Source organism: Poecile atricapillus, chromosome 15 (assembly GCF_030490865.1).
Source record: "Poecile atricapillus isolate bPoeAtr1 chromosome 15, bPoeAtr1.hap1, whole genome shotgun sequence".
Taxonomy (NCBI): Eukaryota; Metazoa; Chordata; class Aves; order Passeriformes; family Paridae; genus Poecile; species Poecile atricapillus.
In genome coordinates, this window is record NC_081263.1 from 8700840 (window position 1) to 8719973 (window position 19134).

The window sequence follows — 19134 nt, forward strand, 5'->3', positions numbered from 1 at the left end:
ATATCTGCTTTAGGTATCTGCAGCACTTTGGGGGTTTGCAGCTTTACAGCCATCCACAGCAGTTAAAAACAGAGCCAAAAAGTTCAACTAGAGAACTAGAAAATTAAATTGCATTTAGGAATGGGTGGGAGGTTGCTCACTGATGTTTAGTATCAGCGAACACAGTGGCTGGCCTCATGGTACTTGCAAGTATTTTTAAGCCAAAGAAAGCTCAGCAGGTTCTTCCCTCCAAGCAATTCTTTCTCTGAGAAGTTTTTTATGGGATAAGCATTGGGGTTTACTCTTCTGAGATTACATGCATTGTTAAAGACAACTGGATTGTATCTCTTTTGTATTAGAAAAAATAAATCTAACTTGTCAGTATCTAGAGTTAAAATCCTCAGACTAAAAACGCACTTAGTACATTCAAAAAGATGAGAGCTGGTGTCCATCACTCCACAAATACTGCCTTCAAATACACACTCAGATTTATAGCAATATAAAAATACAAGGCTGGCAAGAAACTGAAATGAGAATAAAACACATATGAATCATGCACACAACTAATTAAACATGAAAATTATCTTCACAGTCACTTACCTTCACCATTGTAAGTTAACATTCAGCAGAACAAATTTGAGAAGTGTATTTTAGACACATGCAATCTGGGAGTAATATTTCTTTTAAACTCATGTCAGGATAACACAGCTTCCTTTCCAAGCACTGATTATTTTGGGCTCTCCTAAGTGAAGCGAAAAATGCTTAAGACTGAACACAAGCCTTGGCTGACAGCACTTAAGTGTGCCTGGAGATCTTCAAATTTACCGTGTGTAACTTCTAGGCTCAGGCTTCAGGGCAAAGCATACCTATATTCCGTCAACTCACAAGTTAAAGAAATCAAATTTTGGCAACTAAACTCTAACTTCCTTTTGCATAAGTAACACACCAACATCTAAGCACTCGACTGTTCACTGTCAGGGGACCATGTGAAAAACACATCAACAAATCACATCCCAGCTATTTCTTCTTTACTAACATTTAATTTGCGGAATACAATCCAAATTACAGTTCCAAAAGTCACAAGGGTGTATCAGCCACTTCAGGCACTACAAAAAAACCAACAAAACGAAACAAAGACCACAACAAAATTTGGAGCTTGCTCTTCAGTGATGCTGAAAAACTCCTGTATGAAAGAACTTTTAAGAGCATATGCCAAGAGTAATTACAGAATTTTGAGTTCCAGAGACTACAACATTGCAGGTTCCATTCTAGTTCTTCAGGTAATGGTATTTGCATCAACAATGAGAGCATCCACTTGAGGAAAGACAGAGAGCATCGTGTTGGCACAACAAAACCCTTTCATTAAGGAGACATCTGGGCCATTAATAGCAGTCTGCTGGGGAAGGCTGTACCTCGCTAGATTGGGTTTCAAACCAAGTTCTCCATGAGGTGTTGAGCAAAAGAGAATTGGCTGCAAGCAGGACAACACAGGCCTGGTGGGTTTTGTTTACTGTGCAGTTAAAGGACCACTAAATGATTAACGAAGGGCTGACAGCTTCTTTGTCGAGTAGCAGACAATATTTTGGGGCTAGACTTCGGCTTGTCAGGTTAAACACAAAAATGCTTACACAGAGCTGTCTCTCCTGAGCTCACTGCTGTTCAAATGACCTGCTTCCCAGGATGAGAACATAAATGTAAGGCTATCTTGAGGAGAAGAAACACAACAAAATGTTAGTTTGCTAGAGCAGCTGGCACATTACTATGTGCACTAACACCAACAGCACACGTTCATTACCACTTTGTTAGCAGCTACAGGCAAATCTTCAGCAAGATCCCTCTCAAAGTAAACCTAATTCCACTGAGAACAGCAGGATCATTTACCCTCCTTAGACAAACTCTCCCCTGCACTCTCCAAGCTCTTCCTAGGGGCAGAGCTGCCATCACCATCACCAGGAATGGCAAGTGGCTCATAAGGAACTGAACATGCCTCCCTTTGGAGCATAAACAAGGAAAGAAAATGATGCCATACAAGCTTAAAGTTAATGGCTGAAAAGCCCTGAAGCCAAACATATCAAGAAAATCTTATTTTATTTAAGCCCAGGATACATGATTAAAATCAAGAGGATGGCCACCATTTGATGGCAAGACCATCTCCCTTGTTTCTACACTTTAGATATGAATGTTAATAGATTACAGGCAAAAACCCCCAAACATTAAAGAAAATTTGGCCTCTGGAGAGGCAGAGAAGTGGAGAAGTCCCCTGCAGGAGCCTTTGCAGTCTTCAGAGCAGTTACAAATCTTCTGGCAACTTAAAATCAAAAAACACTCTTAAGAAAACATATCTAGGAAATGTAAGATCCCGAATGTTCAAAAAATGTGTCCCTAGTTCAGGAATTCATGTAAAAGACAACACATTTCACAGCCAGCATGTTACCATGCAAGTACAACTACATTTTCAATCAAAATCAGTCCTTAAACATGAGTGAAACACAAGCTCATTTTCTCATCCAGGATCACTTGTGTCCACAAGATGCCCAAACAGTCTCTGTGCACCAACTCAGAGACTTCTGAAGAGGTGGATCTAATTGTAGCACTCAGGTCTCTTACCTCAGGCAGGAGGCAGGACAAGCAAGGCTGGCTGACCTTCTCTGTCACCCTTCCCTGTCATACAACACTCTAAAGCTGGCAGGAATTCCTGCTGGATGGGATGTGCCATCCCTCCACAGTCTGATGTGAATTTAATAAGTGCTGATTTTGTCAGGCTCTGCCAGGTGTCTGCGCCAGGCATTGCTGGGGGGCTGAGGGAAGGTGAAGGTCTGTCCTGGGCTGCTTCCATCCAGCTCCACCACAGACCCACAGCAGGACCTGTCTGAGGCTGGTGGCACCTCTGTCAAAAGGCAAAATCCAGCATGACAGGAAGGAAAAATGTAAAAGAAACAGCCACAGCTCTTGGAGAAAAGAGGCTGGACCTTGTTCTCCTGACAGGCAGGAACTGTAGCCTGCAGAGCCCACACTGGAGCAAGGGAGAAGCGTGAGGAAGGAGTGGTAAAAAGGAAATGCACACTCTGACTGCAGTCTCCCACTCCCCATCCCCCTGGGTGAGTTAGAGCATCCCGGAATGTGGGAGCCAAGTTGAGCCTGGCAAAGGAGATGGGCAGGACTGTTTTAGTTCTTGCCTTTGCTTCTCACCAGCCAACGCTATTGTAATTGGAAATAAATTAACATTCCCCAAGCTGAGTCAGTTTTGCCTGTGATGGGAGATAGTAAGTGATCTCCCTGTCTTTATCTTGAGCCACGAGCTGTTTTTATCTTATTTTCTCCCCTCACCTGTTGAGGATGGGGAGCGGGTGAGGAGCCAGGTGGATGTCTGGCTGCGGTCAGCCCACCACACATGCAAGAGTGTTCCTTATTCACCTCAGTGCTCTGACTGAAGAATGCACTAAAACAGGAAGAAATGTAGCAAATCCCACAGATTTCCTTTCCAATAATCTCCTTCTGACAGAACATAAAATCTTCCATTTCTCCTGCTAACCATAGAACAGCTGAGATGAAATCTTCCTAGTGAGAAACAGAACTGTGTTACCACAGCCTGGAGTCTGCAGGACACGCCAGGGCTCCCTGTGACATAAACACCTTCACCACAAAGTTGTTGGGCACCTTGTTTCCAACACTCATGTTGTTTGGTGCAGTACTCACTTCTCCTTCCCAAATCTCTAACACCACTGCAGTCCTACCACTGAATCATGGACATCTACTGCAAACACTCTTCCTGAACAACTTTTTGGGTTGGAGTAAACACAGGGGAAGAGTAAACCAGAAAGCCCTCAAAAAGCAAGAGTGCTGCTGCAGGGTCAGCAGCTTGTTTCTCAAGGGAGAGAGACTGAAATCCTTCCTTCTCTCTCCTGGGACTGCGATGGCTCATGCTCCCCCTCACACCAAGCTGTTGGAAATGGCAGCACTGGAAGGACAAGAGCAGAGATAAAATTTTGTTACTGCAGCAAAAGGCAAAGTGAGGACACCACACCAGCCTCTGAACGCTGGAATAACTTTCTGCTGGGAAAAACGACTTGTCAAGACACCGATGGGGCAGAAACACCATGCTCTCTGTTGCTGCAGATACTCTCTAGCAGCTTTTTCATCCAAGTCTTGGATTCGATTCATTTAACACTGTGATAAAGAACAAAAGCCATCAGTAAGCAGAGTGTGGCTCTTTTTTTTTTAGCAATCCAGTTCCTCCTCCAACAATCACCAGGATGCAGGAGTGAAGTTGGGAGAACTGAGTGTCAGCCTGGGTATTGCTGCGTGTCAGAGCTCCTCCTCTGGAGTCCTATCGAGTGACTTTCCTCCTCAAACACGTCCTAATGAATTCCACTGAAGCCTGCAGGTAAAATCCTTCCCCAAGCATTTTGCCCTGATTGATAGCTTTAGAGCCTTCCTTCACACGACTTCGGCTGCTTTCCAGACCTTTATTTTTCCTTCTTTTTGTAACTGTCTCCAACAGGAAGTTGCACTTGGTTTTTTCACCGTACTTTTCTCTTAAAACTGACATCTCTGCATTGTAATGAAGGAACCCCTGGGTATTAGTGACAAATTAGTCACCAGCTAAAGAATATTTTCTTTTCATTTCTATACCAGGTGGAAGATATTAAAATCTCTAGAGGAATTTCACCTACTCTGCTACAATAAATCATCGCACAATTTTCTTTTAAAGTGACTTAATTTTACTGCCTCTAAAACTTCATCACCGTTAAAATAGTCTTCTGAACTTGGTCAGGGAGACTTTTATCATAAACATGTATGTATTTAATGATACCTTGAAAAGTAATGCAATTTCACTTTCATGCTTTAAATAGTGCTTTTAAAATATGGAATTATTCCTTTCTGAGAAGAAAACCCATGTACTACCATAGGTAGAAAATAGCAGAAAAATATTTTCCTTCTTTGTTTAATTATCTAACAAGGAACAGTATTAAAAAAAATCTCCAGAAGATCACACACAGTCTGTAAGAAAGGGAGAAATACTGCACTCACTATTCTTTGTTGAAGAACTTGTAAAGTAACAGCCAAAACAGAGAGAAAAAAACTGTAAAAACACTTAGGTAGATCGCTGAAGCCACAGGCCACTGAAATACAGCAAAATATTCAGTGAAGGCAGAGATTTACCTTTTTTTTTTCCTAGAAGGCTACTACTATTTTAGTAGTAATATATTATTAAAAATTGATACTCAAAATGTTTATTTTACAACCACACAGATTCTGTGTCATTACAGTGGGGTTTTCTACTCTATAAGACAGATAAATTTCTAGTTTATAATTAAAGCTAAATACTACACAAGTGACTTACAGCTTCTGAAATGGCTTCACATACATTTATGCGCTCTTAATCGTCAATTAATTTTTCAAATTATAATAGGTCCATTAAGTAATTCAGCAGCAAAGAGTTCATTTTACAACAGAAAGTAACACCAAGACTGAAATTTAAGAGTTGTGCCCCACCAGCAAAGGGAGGGCAGGAGTGTGTCTATCAATAAATACAGCACACTAAGTCTACATCCAATTGTTTCTTCCTCTATTTGCCAAGGAAAGAGAAGAGCAGAAGATCAATTAAAAAGCAGAAATGTAAAACCAAAGCATTAAACACTACTAGATATTTAAGATCCCCCAGTGTTTCTTTCAAGTGCAGTGCATCACTCCCCCGCTTCTCCCGGGGGAGTTCCAGCTCCAATAATTACCTTGTCTGCTCACAGAGTTCAAGTTCAAAACAATATTCATTTTCCACTTCCTGTCCTAAACCAGGGCACAATGCTTCTGTGCATTGCTCAGTAACCATCCTGCTCCACCACAGACATGGTTAAACCACTGCTGTGATTGAATAATCCTGATTTGTGGCAGGGGGCTGGAGGAAGGAGAAGCCCTGGGCTTTATTTAAGAAGGAAAGCATCAAGCTCCAGCATCAACACATCTGAGTTTTAGCAGCAGCATCCTTTATTACACTCAACTAGAAACCAAGCATTTGTCTCCACACCCCTAATTTGCAGGGGGGCATAAGTGATGCTCCAAAACTAATTTAGTCCAGAAGTTTTGTTGCATCTCAAATATTTTACAGCAGACTCACTTGGCTTCTTCAGCCCCTTCCCCATCTAGTTCTCCTCCCCAAATTATATTAATCTGCTGCAGTGAACAGGAAGGATGGCTGCCAAACAAACAAAATGAAATCATATATAACAGGCAGAATACGCCTTCCTTCAAACCACAACTTAAGAGTTTTCAGGTGAAGAGGCACTGAAGAGGCAAAGACAGCAAAGGTCTGTGAAAGTGGCTGTAAAGAACATAATATTCCATTGCCTTGTACAGGGTTACACACATTTACAGCATTGCTGAATGATTATGTATTTCTGCTCAGAGACCTAAGCTTGCCTCTTATTCAGAGAACAATGGATTTTATTAAAAACAACATTCCTCTAACACAGGTATTTACACAACAGGCCACCAAGGCTAAACAGAATAGGGATCCCATAACTTTATTTCAATAAATTAAAGAAAAACAGTGTCTGCCTTATTTTCCTGCTGCTCCACCAACACACTTAGGAGCACCAGCCCAGAAGAGATGTGATACCACGGACTAAGTCATATCACTGCAAACTTTTGGTGCACAAGGTTACAACCACTGGGGCAGTAACTGTGGCACCTCCCTCTCTCCACCCAACTCAGATTTATCAGCTTTTTTAACTGCTGCTGGAAACATTTGCTGATTTGCAAAAGGCCACTGAGTGTGGACAGCACAGAAAGATATTGATTCTCACTCCCATTCTGCAAGGCTCAGGCACTGAAGAAGTTAGCTGGACTTGCACTGGTAGCAGTTACAATGGGATTTAAAAAAAAAAAAAGTCTAAATATGCATTTTTGCAACAAATACAGAAAGCTTAAAACTGCTCCCACTCAATAAGGGCTCAACCCTTATTTGAGTGAAATGATTGGGAACTGCAGTAAGAGCACAACTGGATCTAATACATTTATGCATAGCTGAACACAAGGAAGGAAAAAATTTATGTATTTTGCTACAAGCATTAAAGCTGACTTACTCCTAACTCTGTCTCAGTGAAGTAGTGGCAACACAGCACTTACCAACTGTAAGCTAGCAAAAAACATGGGTTTATAAATTCAAAACTAAAGTCAGCCTACAAAAAAATAATAAAAAGGAAAATTTGGATCAGTGAAAATAACATTCACATGTTTTACTTTAAAAAGTGTCGTCTTTCAGAAAAAAATGGTGCTTTTTAGTTTGTTAAGGGTTGGAAAAAACAATATCTCTTTTTCAAATAAAAAGTATTGCTCAATTTTAGACAAGATTCTGTCTTGTTTCACCCACAGTAGTGGGGAAAAATAATAAATTTACATAGCTTACAAAAATGAAGTACACACTGTCAACATTTACTGAGGGTAAAGTATTTTCTAAATACATTTTGACTTGTCTTATAATCAAAGAATTGTCAAATAGTCGCAATTAAACTCTAAGGATGGTAACTGAGCACAGAAAAGCAGTCGCATGGGGAATGAAAACGAGTGATACAGATCTATATTCAAAACTGATCAAAGTTATTTCCAAAGTAGCTGTAGGACAATTACACAGCAAACAGCCAAATCAAATGTGTCATCAAAAGACGATTTGCAGTAGATGGAAAACTTGTCTTTAAGACAGCTGATGAGCCTCTCTGCATGGTGCACAGACAGAGCTGTAAATAACTGGGGCCCCCAGACTGCTTTGCTTACTCAACCTATTTAAAAAACAAAAATATTTCAGATGCCTGCCCCACTTTCCCCTCACTGTTTCTTGTGGGTGACTGAGTAATCCCAGAGGCATGTCCAGTTTTTAAGGCATTTGCTGGGTTTAAAGAACATTTCCCCCGTCTTTGGTAGTACCTGGCTGCGATGCTCTGGATGAGTTTCTCTGTTAAGTCTGTTCTTTCCAGGATAGACACAGGCATCAACTCTCCATGGGTTCACCAATTAATACCTGGGCTGACCAGTATGAAATAATTTTATTTAGGATTATTTTTTTTTTATTTAGCTGGGCTGCTTTCCTTCTCAAAAGCAGGGATGGCAAATCAGAATTTCTGCACGAGGAGACTGAACGTCTACAGTTAGATGTTCAAGCCAACGGCACAAACTTACCCACTTTCTCAAACCTCTCTGCACATCTAAGAAGGGGCAATTAAACCTGGAACTTCTTTGATTACTGCAACCCATAAAAGTAGGCAGCAGAGAGAAACCCTGTTTGCAGAGAGACATGGCTCTGGTCAAGCTTGAAGTCTGTAATGCTGATTTATGTAAAAACATTCCCGAATAAGTCTACCATAGTTAAAATAATTCAAGACTTCCATTTCCCTGAATTATTAAGTGGTGTTGCAGCAAAGGCAAGCTGAGGTTCTACCATGCATCAATTTCCTCTCCAAAAAGCAGAGGGGAGATGAATGACACCAGCATTTCATGCAGCACTCACGCAAAGACATGGACGTGAAGAAATCTCAGGTTTGTAACTAAATACTTTAAACATTCATTTCCTTAACAGGAAACCAGCTGGGAATAAGTTAGAAGTGGGCTATCATCAAGGAAGTTTCTAACATCTGAACAACAAACTTCAGTTCCACCAGTCTCTGTGCATCAATAACAAACCTTTCACCTGCTTTTCAAATTGCAAAGGCCCAAATCATATTCAGGCTCTCACAGCCCCGAGCCCATTTTCACTCTTTGTATTCAAACCTGGCAGCAACAACAACAAAAAAAAAACAACCCCAGCAGTCTTGCAAATAACAAAATCCCACACCCCAACAAAACACGCACCCTGCTTCAACCAAATAAATGTCAGTCAACAAATAGGCACAAATTTCACAATGGCTGAGGTCATTCCCTTTAAGTCATTATGGTTTGTGGGTGAGTTTTCCTGGTGGTTTTAACATTGGTTTCTGTGATTGCAGCTATGCTTATTTATGCATTTAAGGCGTATGATCTAATACACTTAGGTTTAACTACTTCATTCTTTTGACATTCTTTCCAAATTATAAAAAGGATTCTTGGTGTTTTCACTGCCTTGGTAAAGCAACAAAATTGATGTCCACATAATTTCTTAAAAATACAGAACAGAGTAAGTACTTGTTGAAAATAATTCAAAGGAAAAAAACCCTGCCCCAGACATTCCCTTCTCCAAGATAGCACTTATTTTTGTTCTCTCTCTCTCCCTTTCTGAGGGAACTTGCTATTTTTTTCGAAATAGATGTTTTGCTGGCTTTTTAAAAACAATATCCAGGCCTTAAGAGTGATTCAGCTACAACTTATAATCAACACAGTAGTTCAGCTTATTTTTTTAAGCCCTTCTATTTTTACTGTTATGCTTTTAAAAAACTGCACATTTGCAGTATGCTTCAGTCACATTGAATCTTCCACAGCACTTTAAATTCTACAATAATGCTCGTTTTATTCAACGCCTTTTGGTTATTATCTACCGGGGATCCTTGCTTGATAAAAATCAAAGAAGGCAATTTTCTACCTTTTTCTAATGGAAATTTAAATTATCTTCTCCCTCCAAGGCACAAAAAAGCCCAAAGAGCCCCCATCATCCAAATGAGGCTGGAGAAATTCACTGCCTTGTAGGAAACATTCAGAAACATTTTCAAGCAGCTGAAATGAAAATTAAAATTGTGCCTAGAGATGGGTGTGCACATCTCTCTCCCAACACTGCATGCAGTGCATGGCTGTTACCTTGTATACAGAAGTCACGGTAAAACATTTTAATTGGCCTTTTTAAACTTGAGGTACTTCTGTATTTCTGGAGTCCCTGATACGGCTTTTTATATCCCAGCATGTTTCTAATCAGCAGTAAAAAGAGTGGAGAGCCCCCCACAAGCTCTGTGCAGAGAGAAGGGCCCCATCCTGCGCTGTCCCTGCAGAGGAGGTGCCACCTCTTGTGGCTCAGCCCCACCACAGGTACAGCTGTCCTGAGCCCAGCTCTGACCCCCTACACCAGCAAAACCTTGTTCAGTGGCACACAAAACACTCTCCAACTCCCCAGCCATCTCCCCAAAGCTGTAAAATCCCTCCCTGACAGCCACGCACCCTGTGGGCAGCACAGCAATGCTGTCCCCTCCACTTTTGCTAATCAAACCCCAACTAAAACAATCCTCCACAAATTACAACAAACCTCCCCTGAAATTCCCCACAAACCTTACCACAACCCTGCAGCAGACTTCTGGCTTTCCACAGAGCCTCTGTACCTAAACACCAGGGGAAATACCTCAGCACGGCACTAAAGAAGCATTTTCCGGACACAGCAGAGGTGACAAACAGAATGAGAGCAAAGCCAAGATGCCATCTCGACTTCAGGCAAACAACCTCTTCTGACCTCTGGCAGCTTCCACACACTATTAAACAAAAAGTATTCTCTCCATGTTAATGAACCATGTACAATCTAACAGATAACGCTGATGTTAAATAAACATGTTTATATGTGACTCCTAAAGCCAGGACTTAAGCAGCTGCAGACAAATAATTTTAAATGGGAAGGATTATGCCTGTGTAATCTTTCTCATCTCATTTTACACATCTTTGAAATAATTAAAGTACATCATTAAAGCACAAGCAGAAAGACTGAGTGAAAAGAGGTTTGAGTATTTTTAATTAAACATTCATTCTGTGACACACTCACTGGAACCATCCCTACAGTGAACACTATTTTGGATCCAATTTTCCTCTCACACCTCTTGCAGCACTAAATCAAGATCAACCGAACAGCCTGACAAGGAAAGAAGCTGGATTGAGTTTTGAATGCTGCAATAAAAAATATTTTGCACAAGACCTAAATCCTTACTCCTGCTTTCTCCTCTCTCCTGCTTCAAACCCTGGGTAGCACCAAATCTACCTGCAAATGGCAGCACCTCCAGGCCCCCAGTGACCCAACCAAGAGGAGCAATTATTTGCATGCTAATTGAAGGGCTTATCCTCACCTGATTAAAACAAGGTGTTTGTTAAACATCATTACTTGAGTTAAGATCTGCAAATAAAGATGAAGTATTGTTTTAAGAATTCGACTGCCATGAAACAATTGCTTTCTGATGGGATCTCTTAATGAACAGTCCCCACCACGACCACGATGGTCTCTCTGGCTTTGGAGCAGAAAAGGAAGGGAAAGATTTGACAAGTTCTCCCTATGCATATCAAAATGAGCAAAATGGCAAGAGGTTTGAGTACTTACTTTACTTTTTTGTAGACTCATACTAAAACAAAAAAAATAAATCTTGAATTTTTTACTAAATTAAGACACCAAAAAGGAGGATGCATTTCAGTCTGAATGGCTTTACTTTAGTATATACCATTGTTTATAACTCTGAATATACTTTTTGTTCCTAACTAATTTTCTCTCCTGTGCAGTACAATGTGAAATTTAATGAAAATAACGTGACTGTTATTCCAGGAGACTTCTCCATACACTAATCAAATATATATTGCTACTGTTGTGAAAAATACACAGATACAGGGTAACTAACTATATACCCTGGGAACGGCACTATGAGATTTCCTTACATGGTCTACCAAATGACCCCTCCACTTACAGGATACATTTAAAATCTTTACATTAATGCAGTGTTCCATGGCTTATGAAAAGGATTTGAATTTGCAATTTCATTTAACAGTTTGTCCCGAATAAAAGTTATTCCAGCCAGGCAAAAATAGCTAAAATATATTTTCTTAGCATTCTAAGAACTTCTGCTAGTTTTCACATATTTATGAAAGCATTTTTCACTGCATAAGTAATCTTAACAATCATTTCCACAGATTAGGTCTAACAACCTGTGAATTTATTGCAGAAGGAATTTACTGCAAGGAATAATTAGTCTTCAGCACTGCTCATGCTTGTTCTCCGGCTGAAGACACCTTAAGACCATCTGGTTACTGCAAAATTTGGCACAGAAGAAACAAATCTTTCTGAAGAGAATTATAGCCGATTTCAGAATAGCTGTTGTACTATTACACATCATAAATAACAGTTGGGAAGACAGCAGAAAATTACTAACGTCTTTAATTGTTTTCTTTGTCAGCAGTGTGTACACATACACACTGACACACAAACACAGCCACGCAGACTTCAGCCCGACGCCTTGCAGGCTTGAAGTTAAAAATGCAACTAATATTTGCAGCATTAATAGCTAAATTATTAAATTTTCAGGAAAAAAAAAAAGCATATTAACCAGCAATGCATAACAACACAGCAACACACGAGACTCTTTAAGTGATATTCTGAGATCAAGTTCTTTGTGTGAATACCTGAGTTTAATTCCTTCTTATAATTCAAGGCATAGCCGCACTCACCGTGGAGTTGAATATATGGCTTATTGTTGGAGGGGGAGTTATCAACATTTTTATTTCTCTCTAATGAAGCTTTTCTAATGGAATCTAAGACTGCCAATGTTGTGAGGTATTTGAAACAGGAACCCGTTTCAAAAATTTCAACCAAATAATGGTGATAAGATTAGCGAGTCATGGGAATCGAGTCTCCACGTACCGTTTTAAAAGAAAATGAGCTGAGGGGAGTGGGCTAAACAAAGTAAAGCAAAACAAATCGATGAGTGTAAAACCAAAAGCATACACCACTTGTTATTTAGCCAAATGTTTTGACCTGTTGGTGGGTGAGTAGAAGAGGCACAAGAATTACGTGGACAATTTGACTCTGTAAATTCACAATTCAATTTTATACCATACATTTAGATTTTATTTTTTTTTTTTAATTAAGAGTTTTAAGTTAGAACAATTGAGTTATTAGCTGCTGTACCATTTCAAGTGAATTTTCAAAATATGCTTAAAAAGTTTCTGGAATGCCTCCAAAGCTATGAGTACTTATCATTTTCAAGGCATTTGTAGTGCAAGTCTTTCCTACTTGCTTGTGTTACATCTGAGGCAACACGATTCCTTCAATTTCAAAGCAGGAATAAAAATTCAGCTTTATTAAGGAATAGAAACAGTTTTCCCATGTAAAAAAGGATAATAAGAAAGAATTTAGCCCATCTGAAGCAACAAGTAAGAGAACAGTGCAATGCTAAATGTATGAAACTATCTAAGAAGCATTAATTTAGACACAGAATTACCAGTCTAAATGTATGCCATCTTTTGTGGACCAGATTGCCCTAATACACACAGATGTGGACTAGCATGAAGAAATTGAGACATGTTTTCTCAATAAATTGGGGGAGAGGAAGGGGAGGGACCCATCCACGGATGGCATTGCAGAGATAAGAAATTCTCAGTAAATTAATGAAGTCCACAAGAGAGACTAAACAACAAACCATAGCTGCCACTGCCTTTAACGGCGCTCAGGGATGCGTGAATTTCATACTGCGCCGGGCAAAAATTCTGTTAATATTTGATACAGACCAATAAACTGTTTATTGGTTCACTACATGTATTTTAACAATCGCAACTTTATACAACAGAATATATCATCATTCGAAATCTCTGAACAACAGTAGCTGTATACCATGAATAATTTCCTTCAGAGGCCATTCACTGGCCTCAAGCACAATTTAACACTCAGAAAAGTTTACTTAAACTGCATAAATCACATACAAGTTTTCCTCATAGAAGCAGCCGCGGCGAAGTGCAGCGGCTCATTTTATTTAAGCGCACGATCCAGCTTTTAAAATAATTAATAAGCGGGGTTCGCCCGGCGGTGAAATCGAACCGCACGCTGCGCACCAATTAACTCCCCGCGCTGCTTCTCGGTGGCGGCTCGGGACCCGCGCTCCCGGAGCCGCTCCGCGCTCCCCGCGCCCCGACGGGCTCCGGGGCTCCGCGCCCCCCGCCCCGCGCCCGCGGAGCCCGAGCCCCACTCACCGGCGGTGCAGCGCGGAGCCGCGGCGCTGCGGAGTGTGCGCGCCCGCCGCGGGCGCAGTGAGCATGTGCGAGGCAGGCGCGCATGCCCGCGGAAGGGAGCGCAGCGGAGCGGGGCGGCGGCTCCGCGCCCCGCGCTGCGCCCCGGGCGCGCCCACCCGCCCCCTCCCCGCCGCGCCTCCCGCCGGAGCCGCCCGGGGGCTGCGCGGGGCGCGGCCGCACCGCGGCACGGCGCGGAGCTTCGCCCTGCGCTCCTCTGACCTGTTGCTCGCCCGGCACACCCGGCCCTCCGCCCCCCGCCGCGGCCCGACCCCGGGGCCGCCGGCCCCTCGCAGCGCCCCGGGGCTGCCCTCACGCCGCCGCCGCCGCCGCCGCCGTCGGGGCGCACCTACCGCACGCGTGGGGCCAAGCGCGTCCCGGCGCCCGCAGCGCCGCGCTGCCCGCGGTGCCGGGCCGGAGGAGGAGCCTCCCGCGGCTCCCCGGGCCCCCCGCAGCCCCCCGCTACTGTCACGGAGCTGCTCGGGCCGCAGGGAGCGCGGAGCCGCCGCTCCCGGGCGCGGGCCGGGCAGCGCTCTCACCGGCGGCAGGTACGCGCCGACCGCGCTCGATCCTGCCCGTGGCTACGGTTAATGCTGGTGCTATCAGCGTTCATCGAGCTGCAAGTCCTTGGAGGAAATTGGTCCCGTAGAACTTGGACCCTTGAATACCGTGTGAATACCACCTTGTCTGTAGCCTCTGTTGCCATGAAAGCAGTCGCTTCCACTACAGTGCTTGTGTTACGGATCTCTAGCGACAATTTTTAAATACCAGTTTAAAAGGAAGGGCTTTTGTTGACATCTGTTTTGTCTTACACGCACAGTGCCACAGAGCCGTGGGTCCTGCAGACCTGCAGAAACAGCGTCACTTGCACAAGCCATCCTTCTGCACTCACAGAGCATCACACGGCTCCTGGCTCTCCAGAGGGCGAAAGCCTGCCCATAGTTCCCATCACCTCGAGCGACACAGAACGGATCTGTGGCTGTACAGAGGTGCTGCCCCATCTCTCATGTCAGAACAAAACCAGAGGCAGTCTGTCGTGTGCCCCTTGTGCTCCTGCCTGGTGTGCTGGATGCCTCAACCAGGCACCTCATCTGCTCCTTTGCACATAAAAGAGAGGGGCAGGAGACGCCTTCAGACGGTTTATGCTGGGAAGATGGGGATGAGACATCCCACCCATGCCCCTTCCCTGAATCCCTTTGTGTTTTCATCCCACAAACAGCTTCCCCTTGCCCATGCTGGCCTTGTCCCTGCTCAGGTACCAGTTTCCCCCTTCCACCGGCATACCTGCTCGCTGGGGATGCAGTCTGGCCACGGCAGCATTGCAGTGTTTCATTTCCACACCCTGCTCTTCCTCCTTATTTCCCCTTCTCACCAGCCTGGGACAGACTGTAGTTCTCCAGTTCTGTCTCTCCAGCACTGGGGAGGCATCGGAGGAGACCTGCAATTCCTTGTCCCGACGGTTTTTATTACACCTAGCCCTTTCCTCAGGAAGGAGATATCCCATGAACCGCAGTGGAAAAGCCAAAGGAGCACAAAGGGTGTTGAGTTCAGGGTTTGAACAAGCTGCAGCCCACTCATGGATTTAACTCAAAATTTTGACAATGGAACAAAAACATCATTGCAACGAGACAGCTGTTTTTACTATCAAAATCTCTCAGATCAGTTTGACTGCAAAGTGTGCTCCTACAATCCAAAGGAGACAAAGCTCCCAGCATCAGTTTGGAGCTGGCAGGCTTCCTAGCATGAGCTACCTCCCGCCAGCCTAGAAAAACCAAAGCTCTTTCAGTTGTTATTCCCCATCAGTTCTCGACACTAACCCCCTGATTTCCCCATGGATTATCTGCAGTTCTGAGTTTACGCTGCTCTCACATTAAACTCTGAGTAATCACTGGCTGGGGGGGACTTCCTTGCTGCCTTTCTCACCTGTAATTGTGGTTCTGGTGAGGAGTCTCTGAAGTACAAGAAAGTCCTTGGATCCATCTTGAAAATAAATCTTTTCCTTCCTCCCCCTGCCGTGCCCAAAAGCCTGATTGCCACATTAGCTCCTTTTGAAGCCGGTTTTAACAAGTGAATTCATATCTAAAAATGCCTTGCTTGCAAAATTCTTCCAACCCCTGATTTCACAACATATTTGAATATATGCTTAGTTTTATGCATGTGAATAGGCCTACAACAATCAATACAATTATTTACCTAAGTGCTTAAAGTCAGGCAGGTATTTAAGAATTAGTATTGTTTGTGGTAATGCCACGGCAAGCCAGGCAGGGACCAGGACCTCATTGTTTGTTCAGCACCCTGCACACAAAAAGACACTCCTTGTCCCTTTCAGTATAAGTAATTTTTGTGAGTTGTGAGTAACTTGTGAATCGGTGCCAGAAACACCTTTCTTGAGCTGGTGAGTAAACATTATTTGTCTACTCTAATATCCTTCTTATTTACCAAAAACATTGTATGCAATATTTAGAAAAGTAATAAAGGCACAGTGGGAAAAGGGAGGGCAAAGAGGAAGATAAAGGGTTGGGGTTGTTTTTCAATTAGGAATTTTAAGTATTTCCATCATTGTTAGTGTCCAGGAAAATGCCTATAGATCTTAAAAGCCATTTAGAAAGGCAAGGGAATAAATAATATGGCTTCTGCCCCATCTGTGGGTTGGTGTGCATGGGTCAGACAGCTGCATGGGGTACAGGCTGCAAGATGAGAGACAAGGAGCCAGTCCTTGCTGCTGGATTGATAACAAGTCTCCATTTCATCAAGCTGGGGCATCATCAGCCATGCAATACCAGGGGTTTCTCAGACCAGTGGAATTTTATTTTTTTTTTATCAAAAACCAAGGCAGGTTTAGAAGGTGGTTTGCTTGACTTATTGCTCTGTGCTCATTCCCACATCTCATAAACTCAAAGACTAAATGGAAACAGTCCAGAAATCTCCACATAGTCACTAAATGGAAATGCTCTTATTCATTGGGCTGGGTGCCAGTGTCCTGCACAGATTTAAGAGATAACGATCCTCTTTTGGCCCCTGAGCAGCCAGACAATGCCCTGTTCTTAGGGAACATGGGGAGCTGTCTTCTGCCAGACCCTGGGATCCAGAGGGTTTATTCCACAGTGTGGGACAGCCACACCTCAGCCTCTCTGAGGAGAAGGTGAACAGCTAGATCCCAAGTTTTACTTACTGTGGAAATGTATTTCCCTTGAGGAAATATTCCCAGTTTCTGCTGTTGACCTCATTGTCAAAATGAAGAGCTACATTGCTACAAACAACTTGTTTTTAAAAACAAGAAATGAGCCAGTATTGAACTTCAGCACCCTCCCTGACAATTAAGATGTGATGTCAACCTCTGTCATAAACCAAGGTGAGGAGTCCTCAAAAAGGATACAGAGGATTTACTGGGGTTCTGAATATGGTTGACCCTGAGCATAGAAACAGCCCAAGTCAGAAGTCGCTTTCCAAAGTGTAAGAATTGAAAAGTAATGCATTTTGGGCTCTTCCTAATTGTTCTCTGGCCCTTGGGTTCATGTTTTCAATTTCTCTTTGCAACCACAATGCTGAGTAACTTAGTTGTCTTCTAAAATTAAAACTGAGAATCTCACATTTTCATGTTTTCACATGATGCCAGAGCTCAGGCTTTGTGGGGAAAAAAAACAAAAACAAACCCCAAACACCCCAACCCTCACATTTTAGAAGACTTTCAACAAAATTGCGAAAGTTGGCAACCATAATATTTCCTAACACATTATTTTGTGGATTCCAGTGAAATTTCATTCTCAAGGCTAATGGTTGCTTTCTCTCTGGTAAAATGTCCTGAATTGCTGCTGCTGTTATTGTTAGAACATTGTTAATTTATGCAGTAATTTAAAAACAGGAGAGGTACTCTGTCCTCAAGTAATTAGAAGATAAATAACACAAATCTAGACACTATTTTAAATTTCTTTGCTGCACAGCTCAACAGGATTATGTAAAAATTACCTATTTCATGTATTAGTGCTCAGGTCTGCAAGATACCAAGGGTCTGATTCTGGAAATACTCTAAATATATTTAATTTGAATACCACCAGACTACCCCCAGTGCAATAAAGCATTTTGGATGGGACTGTGCCATCTGAGGGGGCTTAACCGTGCTGTGCTTGGTTGCATTTTTGGTGCCAAAAAGCTCTGCTCCATGTAGGATGAATTTTTCTGTGGGTAACAGGGGCTGTGTCAGGATCTGAGTGCTAACATCTCCCATTCAGAACCAGAGTCATCAATTTTGAGATTATTCTTCTTATTTCTGAGAACTCCTTGTTTGCAAAGTCACAGGCCACAACAATAAACACATTTTATCTCAGTCTTTGGTATTGATGATAAGCCAATATGTTTATTCATCAACATTCAGAACATTTGTAACTGATAAACAAAGTGCATGTTAGCTATTAAAGCTCAAAATTAGGCAGGCAGTAAAAAGTAATCTGAGAGCAGGACTGTAGCTACTGATACTATTGAAGCTGGTCTTAAAACATATGGTTTCCAATCATTGACACAATGCACAAAAATAAAACCCAGCAACTGAGGAGTGCCTGATCTATTCACCACTAAATGATCAAATATGCCTGTTTGTTTTTTAGTTTTATGTCCCTTTCCTCTTTATGGTTTTCAAAAGTAGAAGCTTGCTATTTAATATTAGCTGAAGATCTGGCCCTTTGTACTGGCTGCAGACGGGCTTCATTAATCAATTTCCACTACTGGATTGAAATGAAAAAAACCAGAATATTTTCCTTTTTTTTTTTTTTTTAAATACTCTCCCACTATTTTGCTTGGAATTTCTCCTGTAGAAACAGTAGATCCCTCTACTCCATCCTTCCTGTTTCCTCATGCTTTAGCAGAAAAATGTTTTGTACTATACAGACAATGCAATTTCACAAATAAAACATCTTTTGCCGGAAAAGGTGTGATTTGTTTCAGGCTGGGATCCTGCCACTCTTACTGAAGGCATCTCTAACAATAGGAGTAACCCAAATTTCATCTTTGAGCACAGGTGAAAAGCAATAAGTTTGCATGGAAAGGTATTAAAATGAGAAATAAGTATTATGACCATTTTGGTCTTTTTCTTCATGAGCTTTTTTCCAAAACCTCTTTTAATAAAATAATATGAGATATTATTATGAGATAATAAAATTCTTGTGTTGTGCTGCCTGCATGGAGCATTATATGCAAATGCATGGTTCCTGCTGACTCACTTTGCCACGCGCAGCTGTGAACCCAGAT

At 42.3% G+C, this 19134-nt stretch overlaps 1 protein-coding gene across 5 annotated transcripts in view; it reads right to left on the reverse strand.

Annotated features, from left to right (window-relative positions):
- The window catches only part of EYA2 (EYA transcriptional coactivator and phosphatase 2), an 88612-nt gene extending 72718 nt beyond the window's left edge, over positions 1-15894 (reverse strand). For 2 of the 5 annotated variants that reach the window (XM_058850499.1, XM_058850498.1), the window contains exon 1: positions 13858-13924. In XM_058850499.1, the coding sequence (XP_058706482.1) occupies positions 13858-13922 (65 nt within the window). In that variant the 5' untranslated portion in view covers positions 13923-13924. Of the gene's footprint in view, positions 1-13857; positions 13925-14246; positions 14338-15177; positions 15283-15816 lie in introns of those variants that run through there. The other 3 variants (XM_058850501.1, XM_058850502.1, XM_058850500.1) reach the window with 3 other exon arrangements.
- Between the last annotated feature and the right edge of the window lie 3240 nt (positions 15895-19134).